The sequence below is a fragment of the Zonotrichia albicollis genome, chromosome 1, assembly GCF_047830755.1.
Source record: "Zonotrichia albicollis isolate bZonAlb1 chromosome 1, bZonAlb1.hap1, whole genome shotgun sequence".
Classification (NCBI taxonomy): domain Eukaryota; kingdom Metazoa; phylum Chordata; class Aves; order Passeriformes; family Passerellidae; genus Zonotrichia; species Zonotrichia albicollis.
The window spans coordinates 122,903,312-122,929,906 of NC_133819.1; the positions used below are offsets into that span (position 1 = coordinate 122,903,312).

The 26,595-nt window shown below is 37.3% G+C and overlaps 1 protein-coding gene across 4 annotated transcripts in view; it reads right to left on the minus strand.

Annotated features, from left to right (window-relative positions):
- STAU2 (staufen double-stranded RNA binding protein 2) overlaps positions 1 to 26,595 on the minus strand; it is a 171,307-nt gene that overhangs the window by 39,160 nt on the left and 105,552 nt on the right. For 2 of the 4 annotated variants that reach the window (XM_074552499.1, XM_074552493.1), the window contains exon 13: positions 22,744 to 22,857. The exons of the other annotated variants lie outside the window; for them this stretch is intronic. In XM_074552499.1, coding sequence (XP_074408600.1) covers positions 22,744 to 22,857 — 114 coding nt within the window. The remainder of the gene's footprint in view (positions 1 to 22,743; positions 22,858 to 26,595) is intronic. 4 annotated transcript variants of the gene reach the window in all.

Sequence of the window (26,595 nt, forward strand, 5' to 3'; positions counted from 1 at the left end):
GGTGGAGGCTGCTACTGTTTAAGCTGCTGCTAGCATGAACTTACTGTTCCTTAGAGGAAGGATGTAACATTCACCAAATTCCATGGTACTTTACACATTTCACATTTCTGGAATGCTGGGAGACCCTTCTAGTTCGCTTACATAGCCCACTCATCTGGCTCCAGAGTCTGCAGCCAAACCAACACTTCTGGTGGTTGTACCAGAGCAGTGAGTGATGGCAGCAGTCCTGTCCTCCCCCAGCCTCCTCTGCCTCACTGCTTGCAGGATAAACAGCTGTGATAGCTCACAGGATAGCGTGGTAGAGGGTCAGGAATGAGAAGTCAGGAGTGGGGGAAAGGCAGGACGGTGCTTTTGGCACTGGTGTCAGCACACCTCGCTTGAGGCATTCATCAAACCAGTCTGACCCACTGAAATCTCCCTGAGCTCTGAGCAAGCAGAAATGCTTGCAAAGTGGATGCCAGTAGCTGCCAGTTCTAATCTGAGAATGGTATGGAAAAACAGTGAATTTTTAAATTATGGCAGTTATGTAGAGTAGCATAAGTGTCTCAATGCTTTCTACCTGTCATATTTAAATACCTATCCAAAATGAATTAAAGAACATAATAGAAAACATGCTCATGATGAGTTCCAAATAACACAAGGGGGTTTTGGTATTTCACAGCCCTAACAGCTGAAACCTTTCAAATTTTTAAGAATGTAGGACCCTCCATAAGACCACTGTGAAAGATAAGTGCAATTTACAGTGACTTGCCCAACATTAACAATGGCATTTGTGGCACAGCACCCACATCCTCACCTCCTCACCCATCTGACCCCAGAGCTTTTTCACAATTGCAGTCCAGCTATTATCTTGGGGAAAACTTTGTGTGAGCAAGCTCTAAAAATAGCTATAGAGAAGCACGTCAGAGAATGCCCTGCTATTATTTCCTCTTGCAGATGCACATTTTCAAATAAAACTCCAGCACCAGTTCTTGAGGCAATGCATGCAGCATTCTCCAAACTGCCCAAACAGTTGTGCTATACCTATAACCCCAATCTAATAACACAAATATTAAAGCGGAAAAAGCTTGCATAAAATCTATATTGCCACATTAATCTCAAAAGGACATTTGGCTAATATAAAATTCAGCATCATCTTCATTGATGGTTCAGGGAAATAAAGTTGTAATAAATTGCCTCAAGGCAAAGTACTAATGATTGAATGAGGCTATGCAATTAAGATGTAAGTTTTTTAATCACCTTTGAGGTTAAACATAGAAGAATTATGTGTAAAAGGGCAATTAAATGCCAGAAGTTTCAATCTCAGGTCTCCTCATCAAAGATTCAGTTACCTAAATTGTTTTGCACTATTTCAGAGGAAGAGCTGGATGTAACAATATTTCATGCCCTACAAGAGGAAGTAAAGAATACTCTTTCAAACAAAAGCATTACCAGGCTATCAAAATCTTAACAAAGAAAAATAAACAAATCAAGATTGATCTCTAGTGCTCTCAAGTTCCTGAATTCCTAAATGTTAACATTAAGTTTTAAAAGGGAAAACCAGTGGAAAATGTAGCCATTATCATCTTCATATAACATCCTCAAGTAATATATATCTTCATGAAATGTGAGTTGCATGAGCAGCGCATTTGATATTTCTGTACCTTTTAATATAATTTCACATACTCAGTTTAAAAATACTTTCCTTCTGAAATGGTTTAAGATTTATTTTTTAAGAGAAAAATTGATTCATTTATGCTCTGATCCTGCAGATCCTTATATATCTGACTGTCTTTGAGTAAAATTATTCAAATGAAAGTGTATTCAAGATTGTCAAGCCAATTGAAGTTTTCTTCAAGGGACACATGATAAATCCTAATACTTCATGACTGAAAAATTAACCGGCTTCAATCTACTGTTATGAGATTAATAGTTATAGGAACTTATACAGTGAAAGCTATTGGAACATGCAATGCATAGTATTGAAAATAGTAATCTTTTTCTACGTTTCCAAGGAATGTTAAGATGGAGCAATTTAATAACCTGACTTGTTTGGTGAGGTTTTGTGCCCCTATCTCTAGCAGAAAAAAATGGGGGAAAAGAAATATTAGAAAAGAGGTTTCTCACCCAAGATCAGTAATATTTCTATTACTGCACTGTAAGATTTAAACTACTATATTTTCATAATATAAACAAATAAAGACCACATGCCAGTTTTCCTTGGGCAGAATGAAAAAGGGAGAAAAGAAAAGAAAGAAGCACATTTGACAGATGCTAGTCACTTACTACATGCTAAGCTGTTAGAAGGCGTATCTATTTCAAAATAACTAAATAAATTCAAAATTCACACCAGTTTGTTGCAAGAACTCACTGTTTTTATTTTAGACTAGGAATGTGTTATTTTGCTCTAACTTAAAATAGCCATACACAATCCTCCCTTAGAAAATACCACACTGAAAAATGTTCCCTTAAGATACACATGACAAAACCGACTCTCCTAGTGATTGAAGTGAAACCAAAGTACCCCTAATTAAAAACTTACCTCCAAAGTGGACAGAAGAGTTTAGGAAGATGGGAGGAAAAGAAGTGTATTAAAATGTGGTGCTTTTTACCTTAAGCAAGATGTGTGTCTCTGTCTTCTCTTCATTTACACCTCTAACGCTGTAGCAACTGTCACCATTGTACTCTACAAGTTTCCCTGTGCATTGGTTTGAGTAATTATTGTTATTTACTACTGCCATTTTCATCAGGTAAAAAGCCAGTTCTCTGACTTTCAATAAACTTCCAAGTCTCTTCCCAGAGCTATTTACAACAGCCTTTCCAGCTTAACATTTCTGAGATATGTAGGCAGGTTTCCTGACACATGGAAAAGAGTGCGAATTACTGGAGTATTCAGCATCATAAAACACAGTCACTGATATAAAAGCTGAAAATGTGCATACCAGCTTTTTATTGTGCATTTACAACCCAATTCAAGTTTATGAATAAAGTCTCATTAAAAGTTGAATTATTGCTTATTGGGTACACTGGCATTATAATAACAGTAAACCAAAAACCAGAATCAATTGCATTTCTCTTGGCTTTATGCAACAGAGCTTCTCCCTGTACATCTGTAATTTTTAAAAATTCCTCCTGCTTCTACAACAACCTTCTGCTAATTTTCTTCAATTTTCTGCTCCACTAACTTAAAAGTCATTTCCTTAAGAAAACAGATGACAGACAACCTGAGTGACTGATTATATTGTGCCATCACTTTGTTTTTTCTCTGAGGCCTTGGTTTAAGAGGATGGATGTTAGTGTAAATGACAGAAAGGGGAGCTTCGCATAGGATTTCACTTCTGTTCAAAGACAAGCTAATGCAGCCTTGCTGAGGTGCAATCAACTTGACAAATGGATGCTGTGCAGCCCTGTGCCTCCCACTGAAACCCGAGAGTCTGATTTACACAATATTCCCCCTGTAAACGGAGGGAAGCCCAAATTCCAATCAGACTTAACGCTGCTCGGCTGTATAATGGGTTGATCTGATAATTCCTCCCATATAATGAAATCTGATAATAGTGGGAAAAAATACATCAGAGAGAATGGAATACATTAATGAACTTGTAAAAATACACTTAAGTCTTAACAGATTTAATAAACAGAGGAAGGATGGCTCAAACGGGGAGTCTTCATATGTGGTCAGCAGTTCTCGGGTTTAACAATGAAGCTGACTGAAAATACAGAGTTTCTATTTACAATTCACTACATTCACCACACCTTTTTTCAGATGGCCAGGAAATGAAAAAAAAAAAAAGCATTTAAATATCAAAGTAAGCTTTGTAATATGTTTACATGTCTTGCCTTGTTCTGTTTCCCCTTCAAACTAAACTAATTCTATGATACAAGCTGTTTTCTCAGGGAAATGTGAGTCAGATAGAAATGTTTTCCTACACGAAAAACAGTGTTTCATTTACTGACTGGAAAGAATAGGAAACATTTGCTTTTAGACTTTTAAGATTTTTTTGAATTGAAAAACAAAGACAATTCCATTTCAAAACACTTTTCACACAAGTTCGACAGCTGGCACAAAAATTAACTGAATGTTTACATAGAAAAATGTGACAGAAATGTCTACTAAAATCAGTACTCTTTCTGTATCATAATAAACTCTCATTGTCATTGTTCTCTACAAATAAATATTTTGCCTTAGCAGCTACAATTGCCACCAGAAGCTGTTCTCACACATCTACAAGTTGAGCAGTGCGGGATTTTTAGGGTTTTATTTACTTTGCTGTTGTCACAAATAAAAGAAAAAAAGAAAAAAACTTATGCAAACATTTCATGCTGAAGTGAATGGATTTCAACAGCTGCTGATTTGGTGACATCGAGAACCCCAGTGGAGATGTCCTGCTGAATTAACGTCTTGGAAATGTTAAAAAGAAACTTCAAACAGCCCTTGTTTAGCAGGCGGTCGAGGCTCGCTCTCGGTGGGGATCATGTGAAGACTAGCAGAGCAGTCACTCAGTCATGAATCAGACTTGTCAATAGTTGCCTATTTTCTCAACAGGTGTCTCAATCACACGTCATAATCCTTCCCCCATAGGCTTCTGTTCAACAGAAATGGCTCTGGCACGGGACGCTGCTTTTCCTTATATGAGACATATATTGACTTCTTACGGAGCAGCTCCCTCCTCCAGCCTGTGCTGAGCTTTGTGCTTGGTATAAACACGTCTCTCTCACCCATGTGAGCCAGCAGGGAAAGAATGGGGACTGCAACACAGGAGCAAGGAAGCTTTTAATCCTTTGTTATTGCTGCAGATAAGCACGGCAAACACCAAACCATCACTCGCTGCTCTGTCAGATATTATGAAGTGCTGCTGTGGTGAGGTACCCTTTGTGAATCCCTGTGCAATAATGCCCTTGGTAGTCAGACAGAAAAAGGCATTGCTGACATGAAATACCTTATGCTGGCTAAAATTGTGGGGATATGCTTCATAATAATTAAACAACAACAAAAAATTAATTAAAAACCCAGGAAGCCACTTTCAAGTAGGTATTTTTAACGTAACGAACTTTCAATCATTACTTTTTACAGTAATTTTTGTAATTAAATTAATTTTCCTAGGTTTTGAAATCCTCATTTATAGGACACATACATTCAGGCAACTACAGAAGTAAATCAAGTCCTTTGGGTCCCAGATGTCAGAATCCTGAACAAATGCAAGTGTTCACAGAAAATTTTAAATTACATACAATTTTTACCTTATTAAAAAGTGTTCGTATCTATGTTTACCCCTATGCTCTTTGAGTCATATCAGTATTAAGCAAAACAACAAAGAGATTTAAAGAAACTTCGGTTGGCTTTTCTATCAAAAAGCAACAAACCAGTAAATATTCTACAACTCATCTTAAGCTTGTACAGTTCATATAAGTTCTAATATATCATCAAACTACTCTGGGCTTCCTAACCCTACTTTTGTTTTCTAATTTTACCTATTATATGTCTACAAAATGCTGATGAGCTAAAGCAATTTTCTGTATTTCTAGGCCAGTCTCTTCCTCTATCAATGGAAGAAGTGTGCTTGCAAAATAATGTGGGCTGGTTAGTAGCAGCATGCTTCACTTTTATAGTAACAGCTCCTGTAGAAACTACAGCTTCTACATGACTTGAAAATTAAACATAAAAGAAGATTTACAAAAAAATATATCAGCTTTATGTAATGTTTTGAGATCATAAGCTCCCTTGTATCAGACTTTATTAAAATGTTCCATAAGGAAGGTAAACTTTCCAACTGTAAGACTGTATACAACTTAATAATTTTGAAATATCTTTGAAATGCACGTTAAATGAAGTTAGACAGTAAAACTGGTGTAGTTTGATCATTCCAGCCATATGTCAAAATTCTTCCACATTGTTGGATAACATGAAAGTGCAGCACCAGTTTCTGTCACCCTCAATTTAAAAACTTTTGATATACTACCTCTGAGCATGGAGTTGTTTAAATACTATCTCTAACATCAGTAAACTGCATGTACCACCTGCACCATGACTTGAATTACTGAAACACAACACTACACAATTAAAGAGATCTTCTCAGATTTCAGCAGAAAAACATTGTACTGGAGAAATTTATAGCAAAGTAAAATATTTAAAATGTATTTCAAACGTGAAATATAATTTGATTCTGCATCTGATGTGTACTTCATACTGGAAGCACCACAGTGACAAGGTATTTGAAGTATGTTGATAGAAAATTATGGTCTGGGCCAGGTCTTGAAAATGCTATGTAAGTGAGTGATTTAACATACAAGTTACTCCTGTGAATTAATTTTAACTACTCACACAAGTGCTTTGTAATGACATAGAAATTTTTGCAATTTCTGTCAGAATGAATATAAAATATAGACACTACTTTCTATGTAGACAGACAGGAAGTCAATATATTCTTCTTTTTCTTTTTTTGAGCTCTGGGGCAATTTGGAAGAACTCTGTTCTAATCACACTCATAATTTTATTACATTCAACACTGTATAAGTATTTTGACATAGGACTGGATTAATAAGTTGGTTTCAACATCACTGCTCAGATGGATGCTGCTTCCTGCACATTTGTAGGAAAATTTGCATTTTTTAAGATGTCTTTTCTCTGTATTTTTTGACACTACATAAGGATATTATGCAAAGAGTATGCCAGATGATTATTTAGAGAACACAAATACATTCTCTGTAAATGCAGCTTTTAACAACATTTACTTAGAAAACTTACTGGGCACTGATTGATTGATTCTGAATGGGAGCCCAGCCTTATACAAACCACATTCATCAAAAGCATCCTAATCATATCGCCATGTTAACATTTTGAACTTTACTTTCAGTCCTTAAGGAATGGAATTCAAGAAATAATCAAATTTAGGGGAAATTGACTCTTATTTTTCTTTTATGAAGACCTACTTTCAACACAGATAAGGCATTCTTGCTCTATTCTCTGCTTTCTCCCAAGCACAGAGTAAGAATTGATAAAAAGGGAGTAAACCCCTAACATTGGCATATAAGCATTGTCAAATGGAACTTTCAATGGGTAATCCACAATGATGCAACTTCCATCTCATTCAGATGCAGATCATTTATTCCAGAAAAGACAACATTAAAAAATGTATATCAAAAGTAAGGAAAAGGCTACAGCAGCGAATGTTTAGGCACACGGTCAGAATGATATCAAGAAACAGAAAAGTGTTTTTACCAGTAGACATAGCATTGATATACTAGAACTTGATCACATTTAGCTCTAAGCTCTGAAGTTTAAAAGGTATATTGAAAGATCAGACATTTTCTGGAAAAAAAAAGTAAGAATGTAAAATCTTGCCTGTATTTGAAGACTAAAGAAGCTTAAGTTATTCTGCTTATGAGACAAGGCAGGGGTAACCTGACAGTGGACCTGCAATACCTACAACAAGAGAGATTTGCTGGGAGACGTCTTAAGAGCATCAAAGATAAAACCAAGGTCTTGTAAAAGGTAGAGGAAGATGAGATTAGAAGAAAGGTGCACAACTTCTCCCCAAAGTAGAGAGGAGTAAGAGTGATACCGAGATTTTTCTTTCTTCTGGCAGACAAGGAGTGGAATAGAAACTTGAGATGCACACTCTGAAACACTGTCTTTAGCAAGATTCCAGAGCCACTGCACCAGTTACTCACACTGTCCAATTCACAACCTGAAAAGACATTCTAACTTCTTTATATAACAGAAACCAAAGCATAGCACCTGGTTATACCACTTTTAGCTAGTAACTTGGCTTGTTTACCTCCCAATTTCTACTTGATGACTGCAAATGCAGAAGTTCATAACATACAACCTAGAATGTTCTTCCATCTGATAAAGACCATCCCCCTAAAAACTGCACTCATGATCAAACCATCAGTCAAATACCAGTCTTTGATACTCTAGGCTGCTGCTCTTTCAGTTGTGAATGATTTGTGATCTGGAGCAAGGTTTTAGGAGGGTGGTTTAGGAGGGAAATAAGAGGCATTATTCAAAAAAAGACACTTCTCTTCAAGATACAGGCCAGCCACATATCTCTTCTCAGGACAAGGAGCATGAATTCCTGTGATTTCAACAATGAGCCTTTACTTTTCTACGCTTCTCATCACTTCATTTTTTACAACTGTGAACAAAATTTTCCACTTCAGTCACTTTTGTCCAGCTGGAGGCAATGGGCATGCAAGTGGCAGCTACCATGTTTTGTAAAAAAAAAATATAGAAAGAGCAAAAGGGAGTTCAAAATACAAATTACTCATTCTACTATAAAAATCATGAGACAGCTGGAGAGTGCAGCTTTCACGCGCCCTGGGCTTTAAAAAAAAATAACTATAGGAGCATCAGTTCTTAACATGACTGTGTTCAGGGATGTGGTGGTTTAGTCTCAAGCACTTAGAAAAGAGTCCAGCCAAAACAAAGATGGGATCCTAACCCCAGACCATAGAGCTGCATTTAGTATTTCACCTCAGATCAACCTCCACTCACACCAGATGAACTTGCATTTTAGACTGTACCTTGCACAGACCAATCACGCGGTAACCTAATGGAACACCTCATATGTATACCTACATGAATACAGAAATGTTTACAGGATCAGGACATTTAGCCAGAAATTCTGAAAGAACTAGTGTTTTAAAAGCTGTGTGTGCTTTTTTTAATAAATACTGTAGCATAAAGTATCTTGAATCAGAAGTCCAGAAGTAGAGGGTATACTTGAAACATAGACTTTTTAATTTTTCTCACAAGGCCCTGATTTGTAGTTTAGACTTTGTTTCATAGTCTGTATTATTTTTAAAGTCTCATGATTAACCTCTAACTTTATTAAAACTGCTCAGATGAGTGCTACTACATTGTTACACACAGCACTGTCCTTAGGCAGCTGAGGGAACACATCTTGCCTAAATAACTAAGCAAGTGATGATAACCTTTGAAACAATTTCTGGCAGGCTGTTATTTCAGACTGTTTCCATACCTTCTCATGCTTCCTTTCATTAAAAGTAAATCTTTCAGGCAAATAATATATTATCTTTTTTATAATTTTACACATCACTTTAATAAACTACTGTTTTATTTAATCAAAAGTCTCTGGTACCTTTCAATCACTCTGCTTTTTTGTCCAAAGTTGGAAGCTTATTGAAAAAAGAACAGTTTACTCCTTATCACTTTTCTCACTGTCATGATCTGAAACTAGATGTTCTTTAAGATTTTCCATAATTTTATCAAGTTCTATCCTTCCTGTTTTTTCAACTGGTTTCAGTACAGTTCTCTTCACTGCACTGCTTATTTTGTCACATTTCCCAAGTTTTACTATAACCCAGTGCTTGTTATATTGCTGTATGTTCTGGAGGCTATTGAGATATGAAGAGCTCTTGGCATGTTATTCTAAAAGGCATATCTTGTACACAGAAAATAATCTTATTCTGAAGTTAACACTTAGCTTGCTACTTTTCCCTCCAGATGCTATCAAGTATAACTGTGACATTTTATTTGGTCATTGGCTTAATGCAAGTTATTTGGGGCTTTGACAGGTAAATAAAATCCTGCTGTTTACTCACGACTTGCCAACACTGTTAGGATAGGAAGATGTATGTCTAAACATATTAAAACACAGATTCATAAGGCAGATGTAGTATGACCAGTATGACCTAAAAAGTCAAAGTGTATATATATAAGTGTGTATATATATATATATCTTAGAGCAGTCATTTCTCTAGATGAAGAACTAAGACATATTGCACTGAAAAGGATTGTTTTAAGGGGTAAGTGTGGACACCCACTGCCATGCTGCTCTGCTGACTCTCTGAGAAGCTGCTTTGCTTCTAAAACTTCAGTCATTAACTTCTCTCAAAAGTGAAAATTGCTTTCATCAAGCAGCTCCAGCCATATTAAAGCTACCAGCTTTTGATTTTCTTTTTCATATTTCATTACAACTCTGTTAAAACATTTGTCATAGAGCAAAACTGTGTCCAAACAGCAAAGTTTCTTTAAAATCCTAAATACTGTTCTTTTCTGAATGTTGGTCTTGTATCACTTAACACTCAGAAACACTTTGACCCAAAGAGTGAACAAAGCCATCAAAAATAGGGAGGATTCAGCCAAGATCTTTATTTTTCAGGACTATATACATATTTCTTTTATTCTGACTAAAAGTTGCAGCAAAACAAATTCTTTGAGAGAAGAGTACAAACTTTGACTCTTTCCATCTACATTTGTCTCAGGTGTTACCTTTTCTAAATGAAAAATAATTTATTTAAAAGTATAACTTTCCCTTTTATATGAAAAGATAATATATATTTTCCAAAACACAATTTCCTTACACTCTACTAAACACAGACGGGGATGGCTAGAGGCTACAAATCTTTAGGTTCTCCACTGATGCATAAACTAAACAAAAAAGACAACCTTACTTGTTTCAGAAAGCTTTTTTAGAATAGGAATCTTTGAAGACAAACACAAAAGATTCTAATATGTTTAGATTTTATAATGTAAACAACTAATTTAATGCATCACTAACAATATACAATACTCGCCATCTTGCAACATGAATGCAAGGAAGAAACTGATGTAATCTGTGAGATATTTCAAAATAATTAATTTGAGAATAAAAAAGAACTTTTATTGTGCAAACTGTCCCTGCTTGCCTTTTTTAAAAGGATCAGAAAACTGCAGCACTTGAACCTTTGTTAAATGAAGGTAACAAGCAATCTTTTGAACTGGCCTCTAAATTAAGAACATGTAATTGCCTGAGAAAGAGTATTTGATCAAAAGGGTTTTAAGTGTTACTTATCAGGAGAGTTCCAAAAAACTCAAGATCCAGTTTATTTAAATGAGGGCCAAGAAACTTTCAAATTATCTTAAAGTAGTTTGACATGTCTAAATTGCGCCTTTGCCAGCATGTCAGACTTCCTCACTAGTATTTTCATTCTGTAAGGGCAAATGGGATTTTAAGCACTTCTGGATCAAGCCAATGTTTGATGCCTCCTTTTAATGTCCTTAACTCCCTCTCAAACCCACATCTTCTTGCTTCATTATTTTGCAGCTTATAAAATTATGGCAAACATTCCTTTGCCCTTTTTTTTCCCTATTATTTTTCTCACAAGCATGGACAGACACATGATGCCCATAAAAAGTTCTATACACTGAGCCTTTATTTTTTATTTAATTAGGAAGAATGATCCTGTTTTGTGGCATTCCAAAATCAAGCTCCAGGTTCTGCACTATTATCTGCACTGATGAACTGAGGCACCCTGGGAAGCCCCACTCACAGGCACAAAGGTTCATGTATGCCCAGCTCCCCACTAAATGACTGGTAGTGTATTATTATACCACCTCACATAAATGACAATGGAGTATTGAATCAAACACAACAACATAAAAATCTCCTCAATTCATAATTTCATTCAGCATGCTGTGCTAGAAAGAACTACCCCAATTATTCAAAACAATGTTGAAGCAGGAAATATTTAGGACAGAGTATGAAATAAGACTGATTTGCTGAACGGCCCAATATTTCGAAGAAATGTCTAAACAGGCATTTTGTGGCCTCACAAACCATCTAAAATCTTTCCATTACTGGGATAAGTCTTGCAACCAGTATCAGCAAAAGGTGTTATTTTTATCTAAGTGGCTGAGACATGGTGGGTACAGGGACTGCTCAGAGCTCCACTGCTATCAGCATAAGAGACTTGAGGCTTTGGCACTTGCCTTGCTTTATCTACAGCCGATACAAGAGATTCAGCAACAGCAGCTGCCAAAATGCCCTTTATGAATCCATGCCATGCAACCAAGTTTTAAATATCCTGAAACAAATGTAAAGCTCTTTTACAGACAGCTGAAAAGCTGAATGTTGAGGTAAGAAAGATCTTGTTTTGTCAGCAGGTAATGCTTAGAAGAAATACACAAGGGAGGAAGACAAAGACTTTCCAGGTACTGCTGGGGAGCACGGTGACTTCATCTGAACTTGTCCTATTGCCTTAAATTGCCTTTGTAGCCTGAGCTGGCAGTGTCAGCTCCGGGTCCATGTGGCAACTCCCACCCAGAGGAGCACAAGGCTGGAGGTTTGAGCAATGCCGCCACCAGCTGGATACCTCCCCGGGGCAGGGATGGGGCTGGCTGCGGAGCAGAGCAAGCATATTCCTCCAGGAAACATTGGAATACATTGGAAGGAGCAGTTTTGCTTTGGCCAAATCTGCTCCCAGACTCAGGATGGATATTCTGCATTGTGAACTGTAAATACCTTTAGAAATTAGAAGTTACCTGCTACAGTTTCTTTAGCTTTGTCCACTTGTGGTGAAAACTGAAGAGGAAGAAGTATTGACCATCAAGACTATCAAGACCATCAAGACCATTGACTTGATGGTCAATACTAGACTGTGAAAAATCATAGCTTAAGTATCTTTAACTCCCAGCAGGATAAGAACTCTTCATTATTCAGATCAAAGGAGTTAATATCAAATAAGAATTCCACCAAACTTTTCTGCTCATGCAGCTCTATTGAGCAAATTGTTCATTGAGTCAAAAACAGGACTGCTCTGTGGTTACCACTTTGTGCTCCTGGGACTGCCCAGTTGTGACTCTCTGTTGAATAAGAAGGGTTCCTAAAGAGGGTTCATGGTCCTGTGGGGACAAGGACAGAACAAAATTACATCTTCTGCATCTTGCGTGAGAGCGTGAACCCCTGAGCTTACTGGTAAAATAGTTCATCATCTTTCCCACCAGTTTTGTAAATCTCAGCCATTTTCTTAGTTTCATTACAAATGCCCAAGTACAAAATTAATTATTTTTTTTGGCTAGAAGCATTTTTTTCTTTATTTTGGACCAATTTGAACTGGTGGGGTTTTTTTGAGGGGATAAAGGATGAGAGAGGAGATTTTGGACTGTAAAATCAATTATTTGTACAGCCCTAAGGATCTGTGGAAAACTAGGTCTCACAGTCTCTCTTATGATGGGAAAGAGAAAAGAATGAATATGAAGAAATATTGATAAAATTTAAAGTTTAACTTAAGAGTTCACTGCTTTGGTTTTGCTTGATACCTCCATTCTAGTGTTTATTATCTCAGGTCCTGGATCCTTGAGAGAGCGAATTACTTGGAAGCACTCTTACATTTAGCATATGTGAAGGATCTTGCTGGAATGAAGCATTAGCATTGGAACAAAGGCAGTCTGTAAGGGCTACTAAATGGAAGGCACAAGTACATACAGAGCTTCTGGGGATACAGAAACTCCTGTACCAAGTGAGGACATTGAACATTTGATGTTTTGAAGAGGTTGGTTGGTGACACCTTCCTGTCTCAAACAGTGGGATGTTCTGACTCAATGATCTTAGAAACCCAATGTGACTACAAAAAACCTGTACAGGTAATGACTTTGGAAGCAGATAGAGAGACTTGGATTTTATGTTAAATGAGCTACAGGGAAGAGTATAAACACCTTTTCCCTTCAGATGTCTGACACTTTCCATCAGGGCATCAATGACAAGCACGTAAAAAAGAGAAGTGAAGCAATTTTCTCAGGTAAACCATTAGTCATCAAGCCAGGGTAAGTCTTCAGCTCTTTCTTGATGAGGTATTTAAAAAAGCCTCCAAGGAAGAAAGCACAGATGTCTAAGAACTGAGTTTAATCATAGTGCTCCTCAATCAACATTGCTCCACAACTTTCTCATGCTCACACTTCCAAAATTACCTGTTACTAATTACTAATTACTTATGAGTCCTGACCTCATTTATTTCCCCTTAAGTCTATTGTCAGAGCATTTATTACAAGATTCTGGCTTCTTGAAATGAATCCTTGAAATGAAGGGATGTAGGATGTCAAATTTAGTTTCTGCTTGCACTGTGTAGATCAAGGGGTTGTATGACGATTGTGCAAACCAAATACGATGAAATTTCATTTGTGCTAGACGTACGCATAATGCCAGCCATGGGATATTATTTCAAGAGAAGTGGAAAAATTAGGTGACAAACAGAATTTTGGCAAAAGCACAGTTCCTCAGATGCCACATGTGCAAATCATTATTTTGTCTTGTAGAAAGGTTAAGGAAATGTAACTTGAAATGCCAATTATATAATTAGAGTGTTAAGCAACTTCACTGAATGACAAGTGACTAAACACAAATCACCAAACAGACATAGCATTACTTTGAGTAGTGTGTGGAAAATGCCACAGAACAACTCCAGCTAGCACTGGCTGGGCAACAAAGTTCAGTGTATATATTGCTAATGTCTTTCTTTGTCCAAAATAGAGGTGACTACAAAAGCTGGGCTTTGACTGAGTGTTAGTTTTAATTCATAACTTTGAAAGGTTTTACCAGTCCTAGAAATTAAAATGGACAAAACTATTAAAATTAAAATGCTGCCTGTCAGGGGTTTAAATGAAAAAACCTAGAGCTTTCTCAATCTCAACTGCAAGACAAGCTACTTGGGGGTGGGTCTCCTCCCACGTGATTTTTGCCTCTATCTCTGTTACTATCTTCTGTCCAGTAGGTGTATGCCTATACATTTTTAGCTGTTGAGTAGGAGATGAACCTACCTCTGTTGTCTTCCCCGTGCTTTTCCCTGACAGGGAAAAATCTGTTAGATTTCTTGATAATACAAGTGGGCTGAATCTCCTGCTGAAGCGTGACAAGGCAGTAAACTGACATTTTTAGCTTTTCCAAACTTCTCCAATACCTTTCCCTTTTAAGCTTCTTCCCTTTCCTAACAGACACAGCAGCAAGAAAATCCAAGATTTTCACATTCCACCATTGTCCAACTGAGCCTAAAGTAACAGCAAAACAACCAAACCAGAAACAGATTGCAAACTTAGGATAGTGAACAGCTGGCCTGTAGTCCATGGAAGGTTGGCTCACTGTATGTTGTTAATGCCTTTCTTGCCACTTCCACATGTTACACTGCACTGAAAGCTTGCTAAGGTATTTTAACGCAAGTAAGTACTAAGGGTGCAGTTCCAAAACAGCTAAACTTCTGCAGGTCAGGGCTGCTACAGGCCTGCACTCCCTCCCTCCATGTGCCATTCCTGATCTCCTACTTGTGCCAAGTCATGCTACTGCACAGTGAACAGCTTTAAGGGTACTAAAGACAAACATTTCTACAAGAAATTAACTTCTCTGTACAGTTAATTTTTGGCTCATCCCCTTCAAACATCATTTTACAAGGTGGGTAATCTGAGCCAACAGCTTGCTGCTGTGGAAAGAGATGGCTCCCTCTCCTCTCCTCTCCTCTCCTCTCCTCTCCTCTCCTCTCCTCTCCTCTCCTCTCCTCTCCTCTCCTCTCCTCTCCTCTCCTCTCCTCTCCTCTCCTCTCCTCTCCTCTCCTCTCCTCTCCTCTCCTCTCCTCTCCTCTCCTCTCCTCTCCTCTCCTCTCCTCTCCTCTCCTCTCCTCTCCTCTCCTCTCCTCTCCTCTCCTCTCCTCTCCTCTCCTCTCCTCTCCTCTCCTCTCCTCTCCTCTCCTCTCCTCTCCTCTCCTCTCCTCTCCTCTCCTCTCCTCTCCTCTCCTCTCCTCTCCTCTCCTCTCCTCTCCTCTCCTCTCCTCTCCTCTCCTCTCCTCTCCTCTCCTCTCCTCTCCTCTCCTCTCCTCTCCTCTCCTCTCCTCTCCTCTCCTCTCCTCTCCTCTCCTCTCCTGTGGGCAGTCCTGATGTCTCCCTTGTTTCAGCACTGGCATTTATCTAAGGCCCAGTGGATCAGCCCAACTCAATGAGCTTGCTTGCACCTAGCTCAGCAGTTTAGGAAGCAGCCAGGACTGGAGAGGAAGTAAATGGGAAAGAACAACCAAGGCAGCGTCTCACCTTGAAGATGCTCAAAAGCTGCCTCAACATGGCCTGGGCAGCCTGTTCTAGGTGGCCTTGCTTGAGCAGGGGCCTTTGACCAGGTGATTTCCAGAAGTCCCTTTCCACCTCAACCATTGTGTGATCCTGTGAAACCTCACCACTCTTCTGAAACCTCACCAACAGCAGTCAGGAGGATATTCCGGCGTTTTTTTCTCTTTTCCCAACAGATGAAGACAGTCCCAAAAATATACATGGTCTTTGTTTGTCATTAGTTATGAGTTACATGCCAAGCATTTAGGATAGGCAGAGACTGCAACAGAAGCATTTCATACCCTGCTGACATTGCTGTGTAAACAAACATGCATACACAGAGCACTGAAAAATCCTATTATGCATCTTCAGCAAGAAGCAGTCACATTGGGAATCCACTCAGGAAGCCCTGAATGAGAGGACTGAAAGAGTCTGGCAAGAAGATAGGCTTGCCTTGGTTTGCATTTTTTTCCCATTCAGCAGTTAATTAGTAACCCACTTTTTGAAAATTAAAGATTACACTTCCTGAACAAATACAAGCATTTGATCTTGGGCTCATCAAGGAAAACTTTAGCAGCTGCCAGGGAAAAGCAAATGTTCTGTCACGTACATGCAGACTGACATAATGCAAAACAGAAGATGAAGAATACGGAGAGAATGTACCAGGACTTCCACACACAGTCGTGGGGAGCACAACAGATGAGGAAAAATATCAAATAGCAGACAACAGTCCAGTGAGCCTAACTAAAACCTGATGGGATAACTCCTTACTGCAGCATCAACCTAACAGACTGAACAGAAGAAAAGCAAAATGTGGTGCTATGTATCAAAAGTAGGTTAAATTTCTTTCCTACATGAGCTGGCTCTTTTGGAGCATTGGGCACTCAGCTGTGGTCATGCTGATACCCTCTCCCTTGAAGGAGAAGGAGACCTAGTTGTGTGAGATGTTTTCATAAGATCAGGTAGAAGTCCTGATGCTGTAATGGAATTGACAAACTTTGGGAAAACTGCAAGAAAATTTTTACTTATAAAAACTGAAATTGTATCATTTTATTGAAGAAGCCACCCTGAAAAAATAATAAATGTATTTACAGTAAGTAAAATAGAAATGAGCTGATAAATGAATCATATAACAGCACCTAAGGGAAAAAGAAAAAGACAAAAAAGGAAACATCCATACATCCATTTTTTTTAAAGAAAACCTTGACATTTTTTCATTTTTTGACCATGTCCAGGACATTAAAACCCACTGTGAAGTAAATCTCAACATCTAGAAAATGCTAGAAAATACTAACTTCTTGGTACAAAAAAACAAAATAAAAATTTATATAGTGTCCAGTAAATCATCTGGTTTTCTGACCTGGAAAGGTATCTTACCAAAAAACACAACCTCATTTATCCTTTCTGGTTACATCACTGGACAAATCCTTATCCTTCACATACTCAGTGGCCACACCTATAGTTATTTTGGCTTTTGTAAATTCCCTAGATGCTGCTTCCTGAGCATGCTCTACAAGCAATTCTGAGACCAGAACAGAGATGTGGAGCTTCTTTTCAAAACTTAATGCTCCAAGCACCTTCCCTTGAGCCTGTCAGCCCTCTCTGTTGCTCCTTGAGAACTATTTCTGCCCTTCCTGTATTCAAATGCCACCAGGAGCTGCTCACATCTGAGCATCCCCAATGTCTGTTTACCCTGTTGAGAAATGCCTGTTTGCAGGCCAGCAAAGATGGTTTGATACACAGTACATTTCAGTTTGCTCACCACTGCTGTCTGCCAAGCTTTCCATCAGTGATTTCTGAAACTGCTGAGTGTGGCATCTTCCTTTCAGTACATCCTCTCCGTGTTGGGCTCTCTGATAAATTCTATCTTATCAGTAGCTCTCCCACTTCTACAATTTCTGCCCCTGCTCATTCTCTTTCCAGCTATTTTTATAATTGAAAATAAAAGTGCTATTAGTGGAAGATTAAATATAACATTAAACATTAGGTATCTTCCTGCAAAATAAAAGCATTCTGTTCCATGCATTGCAAAGTGCAGAAGAGTTCTAAAACTACAATCTAATATACAACATAAATAGAATGGATAACATTAAGAAAGCAAGGAATAAAAATAAAGGCATAAAATGTGCATTGATATCACTTTAACAGTACAATTAGATGAAGTAAACAGCTGAACTCAGTAATAAACAGATTGACAGTATTGCCAGCTCCAAAAAACATGCATTTGGTTAAAACCTCCAAAATCATCAAAAAGTATTAAAGCAATGAGACTTTAAGACAATGGATTGTTCTTTGATCTGCCTCCTGAAATTCAAGCAGAGACTTGGTCACTCCTCAATGAACATTAAGTTACTTGGAGTTAAAAATTTGCTTGTTCAGGCAGAGTACAGGCAAGCATGCTAAATCTCAAAATGGGCCCAAGATGTTCTTTCTCATCACTAGCACTGACTTTTAAATAATTTCATTTTAAAAAGAATGTTCATACCTTCAATTTGCCTGCTGTTCAGTAAGCCTTATGAATGCACCCAAGATGTTTATTCTTTCACAGCTATGACAACCACAGGAGTGTGATACCCCAAAGCACTCAGTCACTCTGAGCAGTAACCTCCAGAAAAACAATTATTGTAAAGCCACTAAAGATGGTAACATTGCAAGTTTCTAAAAGATACACGTAAATATGGAAGCTGAGTTTGACATTGGCTTGTTCATAGCAGAAGTCACTTCTAAGACTGAGAATATGTCACAGGCTGTCTTGCTTGACATAGGGCATCAAATTTTACTTAGCTGCCATTATAGTGAATCCAGCGATATTTGTTGAGTGCATCTATAACAACTTTAAGTTATTGACTAGAGTCCTTCAGGGAAAACATAAACCTCCATTTCCTACAATTGTTAGCATTACAACTTCTAACTTACAGTTCTTAGTGTGCCTGCACTCAAGAATTCAAAGAACTCTTCATGTGTCACAGCTCACTAAAACTGGAAGATATTTATTTGTAGCAGTAACAAGAAATTCAGGTTTTAGTACTTTGAGATGTAGCAGTGTGGATGTCTTTTTTTTGGTGGGGTTTTTGATCACCCCTTCTGCTTAGCTCTAACTTTTTCTATCACTCTTCTGTGGCCTTCAGACATTCACTGCCCCATTTCCCTGCACTTTCTTAGTTTTCTGTTTCATTCCAACTATTTTTGATTATATAGCCTCCTATCTATGAATTTTTCCCTTTTCTGTCTCCTACTTTTCATATCTTGAATTTTGTCAGTGACACAAATAAAAAACTATCTGGACTTCCTTTCTGTTGCTTTGACTTTCAATTCATTCCCCAGCTTTACAATATATGCCTGAAGTCCATCATAAGCCCTGAGAATAGGTTGTCACCACTCCCACAGCAATGTAAAAAATGCCAGGCTTTACTACCGTTAAGGAAAAACTCAGCTTTTATTGAGAAAATCAGTAGAAAGTGGTGACCATTTTAACTAATAGCTACTTGTAACTAAATTTTACTGAAAAAAAACCCCTCCAAAGAACAGTTGCTGTTAAGGAAAGAGAATTTTAGAGCTATGGTCAGGTAATGGGAAACATAAAAAATAGAAAGAAATCATTCAGGAAAAAAAAATATGAACCCCATTAAATTTTTATAAAAGAGGTTGGCATATCAGAATGCAAAACCTAACAAACCATGTGGCAGGATAGACTGCAGTGGTGCTTTAGGAATGTTTTCCATTTTTTCTTTTTGTCAAAAGAAAAGGGAAAGATCAGCAATTGCTTCCACAATACTGCTTCATGACCAAATGAGATATGCCTTGTCAATCAGACATTTGAAATACACACTAATTAGTGTACCAGTATGATATGTTTATATTAATCTGAAATTGCTCAGATGAAGTATGTGGGGAAAATATTTGAACTCATTAAAATCACAAGCTAGACCAATCTAAAGAATGAAAACTCCCTACAGAGTACAGGAAAAGAGCAAGAGACTTGAAAAACTGCAGTGTCAAGTCTTGACATATTTGAAACAGCCAGATAATATACTTATGTAGGATTGTGACCACTTTGGTATCTGCTGGGTAACAAATCTCCCACTGGATATGAGTAGGGAGACACATTACAAAAGACAAGTCCAATCTACAAGGTATTCTACAGTGATGGAGATGCCATTGGCATCGTAGTTTTCCTTTTTTTTCCTTTTCATTTCAATTTTTTTTTATCAGCTGACACGTACCACACTATTGTAGGTCTCCTGCCACAATATATACAGTCACAAATCTGTATATAGCTTTTTTGTTAGATACTCTCACACATCACTTTTCACCCCTTTTCCACCAAAATATTCCAGAGTCTCATTCCTAAAGTGTTCCATAAAAAACCTCTAGAAATTATAGAATCAATACTTTTAATGAATGTGAGAAAAATTATCTTCATAAGCACAGAAGCCAACAGTTCCTGATGTCAAACCATGCCAGGCCTCCCTACTGAGGCAGAAATCACCATCCCTCCACTGAAATCACAGCCTTCCAAGAGATCAGCCTATCCTAATGGCAATAAAATACTACAGACATGATCTAAAAGTAACAGATTACAAAAGTTAAAGAAGAATTTCTAAAATTCAAGGTTTATAGCATGCAGTTATCTTGCATTTATTTAATTTGACACTTTAAAATGAAGTTCAGTTTGACAAAGGTGCACCATTTCTGTCTCCTATTTTTAAAAGAATAATAAATATCAAATCAACCTACTGTGAGTAAAATTGTAGGAATCAAGGAAAAACATACCAAGCACATAAGAACAACAGAGAAAAGGGATTTTTTCTTTTAGTTAGTCCATTAATATCCCTAATTTTGTCATTAACTTATTAATTCCAGTGCCTTGACTTGCTAATGATTAATTTTTCTCTTTTTATTCAGGTGATGGAAAATGATCCTTTAATCTAGTCATGCTATCCCCTTATCAAACACAACCCATCAACAGCACCCCTCTTACCCAGAAAATGAAATTTCTTTGACACTTAGGAATGGCGTGAGCAGAAATTTGTGCATCCTGTCCAGTGAGTGGATTTATTTTGTGAGACACTGGTTGGCATTTGGCTTTCAGATTATTATTTTCTTTTGCTCTTGGCTCAGATGAAATCTTTGCACAAGTGATGTGGGTTCAGTAACAACCACCCCATCATGCAATAACAAAACATTTATCTTTCCATTTTCCATTCTTAAAATTTTCTGTGGAATTCTATTTCTATTTTACATAATTCTATGTATTTTCTATTCTATTTTCTATTCTATTTCTATTTTACATAATTTTCTGTGGAAAATTATGTAACTAAAACCAATCATGAACAGTTTTTAAACTTCAAATTGAAACAAGATGAGGAAATTCCAGCTACATAATGGCCCAAGTAAAATTAATTCTACCTATTTGTGAATATGCTATGATACAATCTTCATCTGTGATTTTACAGAATTTTTTTTCTTCTCAGAAGAATATCCCATTTGGAGCATGGAATGGGTACATTTGCGATGAAACTAAAGCTGCACATAATCTGTAATTTCCTAATTTCTGGATGCTTGACTTTTCAGGCTCAATACAACATTTTCATTTAGAGGTCTTAAATATATAATTATTCAGATGGCTTAAATGTGCTTTTTGCTTACAGAGTCTTTTTTCTGTTTACATATCATCCTCTAGCCTAAATAAATGCTAAGACAAAGGCCAAGCTGGCTGGTAGCCCAGAATGTAGTTGTTACCAAACTGACAGGGACCACCTTAACTTCATTGAAATGTCTAAATATCGTACTTGTGTTATAACGATATTTTAAAAGCCTATCCTTACTGAAAGAAAAATGGAGCAGCTTTAGAGCAGCATAAACAAGTTGCTGGATGAAATGAGAATTGAATGTCAAAGTATGGTCTGACTTACCACAGCTCTCCATTACTGTAAAACACCAAACACTTAAGGGCAGGAAGTATCCTCATGTTACCATGTAAATAACTAATGGGCTTAGTTTATGTTAACAACTAACTAAGGAACTTTCAATAAAAAACCCACCAAACAAAAACATGGCTAAGGGTGCCCAAACTTTTCCCTAAAAGTAACTAATTCTGCTAATTCGTAAGGCAGCTTTCCTTTATTTTTTTTTTGGGAATCTTGCATAGAGTCTGATAAAATGTATAGCAAATGTGAACACAGTATCATTTAAAGATAATCTGCAAAGGCAAGTAAAAATGGGAATTTTTCTAATCTACTGAAGATATGAAAGGTGCAAGGTTTGGTTTAATGTTTTCTTCTGCTTGTTTCCTTTTTGCTTTTAATACTTTCAGAGTATCAAAGTCTTGTCTTGCTTTTATACGTACAAGTGCTGGAGGACAAGACAAGAAGAATGGAAGTCCCCCTCAGTTCCCATCTGAAGCAACAGGGTGATAAATGATTAACATTGAGCCTTTTTTTTTTCCAGGCTTTTTGCCAGAATCTTGAATTAAATGTTTTAGCAACAGCCAAACAAAATGGAAGTTTTACACAGTCTGATTAAAAATGCCTTTCCCCTCTCAAATGCCAGTTTCTTGTGACAGATGATGGCTAGAGATGATGGCATCATCTCTCTGCTTTTCCAACTATTCATAATCTTCTAACAAAAATAGGATAGACAAGACCTGATACACACATAAAAGCAAATAAAACCTTTGCAGAAACTTTACATCTGACTTTAAAACCAAAGCAAGCTCTTCAGGCTTTCCTAATATATCTTAAAAATATGTAAAAGGCAATATAGTTTTGTCTCCTTTTCATTTCACTCTGTAGATCTAATCAGGATTTTAGTAGGGCAAGAGAGGCAAATCCCTGTGACAAGAACATGCCATATGAAAAGCACAAGAATGTGTCGAAATTTTTAAATTTACTAACGCTGACAGTCTGGCCTTACCAGATATTAATAAAATTACAAGAGTGGGGGTGAAGATATGATACCTGGTCATGGCTGGCTTCAATGGAGCTCCCGATACCTTGGAAAGTCATCTGCACAGGAGACAGTGTCAAACAGGTCAAACACTCTTTGCCATTTTGTCTATCACTGTAGTGTACCTATAACAGAATAACATACGTAATCTGCTAAACACCAGGTTTGCACAAGGGAGTCATGCTACAATACTGTCCCTTTTCAACAAGCTTGTAAGAAGAATTCCAGACATTTACATTGAATTCATCTTTAATATCAAAAAAGGAGTGTGTAAAATAGTCTAGATAGTCACATGTTGAACTGGGGCCCAATTTTCCATGATATGCCTGTTGCATAATTTTTGAAGGGCTGAGTTCTTCAGATTCTGACATCTTTCAGACTGAATTCAAGATGTTATATCTATATAAGAATCTAGCTTCAAGTTAAAGTTTCCAACCTACATGTCATTCTTAGAGCATATTGTAGCTTAGTTATAAAACACCCAAGTAAATCATTACAACCTCGAAAAATTTGCCAATAATAGTTTAATTTTTCCTATTTTAATTTCATTTCTAGCAAAATCCACTAACACTATTGACATTACTATTATGATACATACATCAATTAAATCAAAACGACAGATAAAATGGAGAAATCGCATTCTTCTTGAGGTGTCTAGACTATCCTTTTCTAAATGTAACTCATTCCCTGTTGGCATCAAGATGTGTATGTTGAACCTGAACTAGCATGAAATACAGAGAAAGATAGTGCTTCTACTTGAATTATTCTCTTTGTCTTCAGGTTCCCTTCAGATGGTTTTTAAATCCCCTAAAGAAAGGACTGATTTTAACATGGTGAAACAAAATGAAATTAAATGTTGCTAGCATTTCATTATTAAGAACAGGTTGCCACTCATGCTGAACTGTTGAAATATTACAGTGCTCTGCATAGCTCCTGACTTCTGGACAGGCAGATCAAGCACTTTGTTCTACAGGAGAGGTGGAATTTAGTTTATGGTGGTAATTTACATCGACTATGTGACCCCTGTCAGAATTGGAAAGAGAGATCAGCTCTGCTGGAGACAGACCTTTTATGTTAGTATCTATTTACAGCTCTATGGCTCTCAGGCAAAAGGTACATGCTAAAGCCTCATCCTGACTTTTAGGCTACAAAATAAATCTTGCCATTTCTGAAGACAACTAGGAACTACATTAAGTTTATTCCTGTGGAAACAGTTTAGTGACAATATAAAAATTGTAAACTGTGTATTAAATCCCTTGTGCCTAACTCTGCCACAGGTGAAAATTGGGAATACTTCAACTGAAGCAAAACCAGTGCAAAACTGGTTGAGTAAGAGGAAAACCAAGTTGGTGCTATGTTTCAGAATTACTTTACTGACAACACACCAAAACAGTTTTGCTGTGGCCAAAAGTAAGATACAGAACGTGAAAGTCTTGTACCATGTATAGAAATACTGATTTCATTCAGCCCTTCTTAAAGCTTTCTGGATTATTCCTGTCTCTCTTCCTCTCAACCCCCACATTATGTGCCTACTAAATTGCTTGTGGCTCTCTGCCAGAAAAGCCATACTACTTACTTAGAAACCACAAGAGGCCCCTTCACATATACAATGGTTTAACTTTGATTAATTGAAAGAGGTATGAAGGTATGAAATTTGGCTGACAAATATAAACTGAAGTCCTTTAAATGTCAGGGTCTACTGTTATGACAAAGGCTTATCGAGCTTCCACAACTAGTTGCAAAGTAGATTTTCTGCTGAGTTTGTGTTGTGGCAATGCAATGTGAGCAATGGCGCAGCAAAGATCAAGAAGATGGTCCTGTGCTACAAACAGGACATCACAAAAGGGGCAAAATCTGGTGACCAAGAAAAGCACATATCTAGAAATGGGGAAATGGCACTTTCTGAGCTGTATAGCATGTTTGTCAGTTAAGTTTTTGTCAGAATAATATGAGTATAAAATTCACTAGTGTCCACTGGAATAAAGAATGACTAACAACAGGAGACAGTCAGAGGAAAAGACTGTCAGTATTTCACGACACTTCTATTTCCAATAGCAGGTTTGACTCACATCCCCTTTAGAATCCCACACTGAAATGGCAATAAATTCAGAATTTTGGTATCTCTATAGGCTTAACTTTCCCAAAGGGATTTCATTATGCATTTTTGGCCTCATCTCAATGTATCAAGGTCATTATTTTGGAATTTCTAAGACAACAGTTTTCTAATTATCTCTTGCTCTGTTGAAGCTCTTCAGCCAAACCAAGATAAACACTTTCTATATTAATGATATGAATAGTGATATAAAACACAAAAGACTGGACTTTAAATAGGAACAAATAAGACTTTGTCCTTTCATCAAATCTCTCTAGTCTACAGATTTGTGCAGTCAGAAGAAACATTCAGACTTCTACATTTGGCATGAGTATGTGCAATTTCTCAGTAATCCTGTTTTGTTATTTATCAGTCCAGTTACTACATTCTTAAACTACATTATTCCTTTCCCCTTCAAGTTTGCTCTACAAGCCAAAATTTGGGGCTTTTTTATTTACCTATTAGAGCAGAATGTCCAAATAAGGCACTCAGAGAGAAATAATAGTAGTCAAATAATTATCAAATAGCTCAAATAGCAGCAAACACTTCTTGGGTTTTGGCCAGCAGCATGGTGCAAATATTTCAGTTTCTATGTCCATGCTATTATTACTAAGTGTGGGAAGAATCTGAACATCTATAACACTCTTTCAAGAATATCATATCCTGTAAGGCAAAGCACAGCAAATACCTGACTCAGTATCTGTGATCAAGGAGTGATGACTGAAGGCTGGCCAAATGCTCTGATGGTGATTATGAAGCCATTATTGAGATTAATGACAACAACAATAATAAGTTTCTAAGTTCCTCTGTGCCTTGAAGAGTCAGGAGTGCTTAACTACAGCCCATCTCACCAGACCTCTGCTGGGCAGGCAAGGACCCTTCATGGACAGCCTTTAAATGACTCATCCAAGCTGGACTGGACTGACTGGCAGTGCTGGGACTCTAAGCCATCATAAAGGCCTCTGGCCTAACCACAATTGGTCATTTTCTCTTTCCATATATTGTGGGGGTAGAAACAAAAGAGTTATGAAAATAATTACTCTCTGTGTCCAGGACCTAATTTCCTGGCTTCACTTTTTATAATTAAGGGACACTCACAGATTAGCTCAGTGCATTTAAGGATTAAACAGCAATGAAATTTCACTCATTAATATTCAGAATGTTTTATTTAGATAAAACATAAGCAGAGATCTTATGGAAAAGAATTAGAATCTTGTTAGAAAACAATGGCCAGAATATAGATATCCCTAGCAAGGGTTGTGCAAGTTTCTGAGTAAAATGCAAGACTCCAGTCTCAGACTATTATGAGTGATTTACATGTAATTCTCCTCCAAGGTTTGTCCACACAGCACAAAGCAGTGTCAGCACAACAAGATCCTGGCAATAATTCTAAATGAGACTGCTCATTTATTAGGAAAAGCACACAGCACTGCCAGCTTTTCTCCTGGGTAACTACATACACCTGAGATAAATCATGTATGACCAGCTCAAGAATCCCAATCACAGCACTCCACAGCACAAAACCTCAGTGTATAAAACACAATGGGCATCCCAGGCACCAAAATACAGAAATAAATTCTAGAAGTATATTTTTCACAATGCCACGGATTTACTCACACATGTATGTTTTCTTGTTCCATATTCACATGACATGCAAATGTATATTCATTTTACAGATTGCTTCAGTAAGGAACAAGCAGCATGGTATGAGTATGTATGGATGGGTGCCATTCATTGGAATGTGGATATAGAAATTTATGTGAAGGTCTGA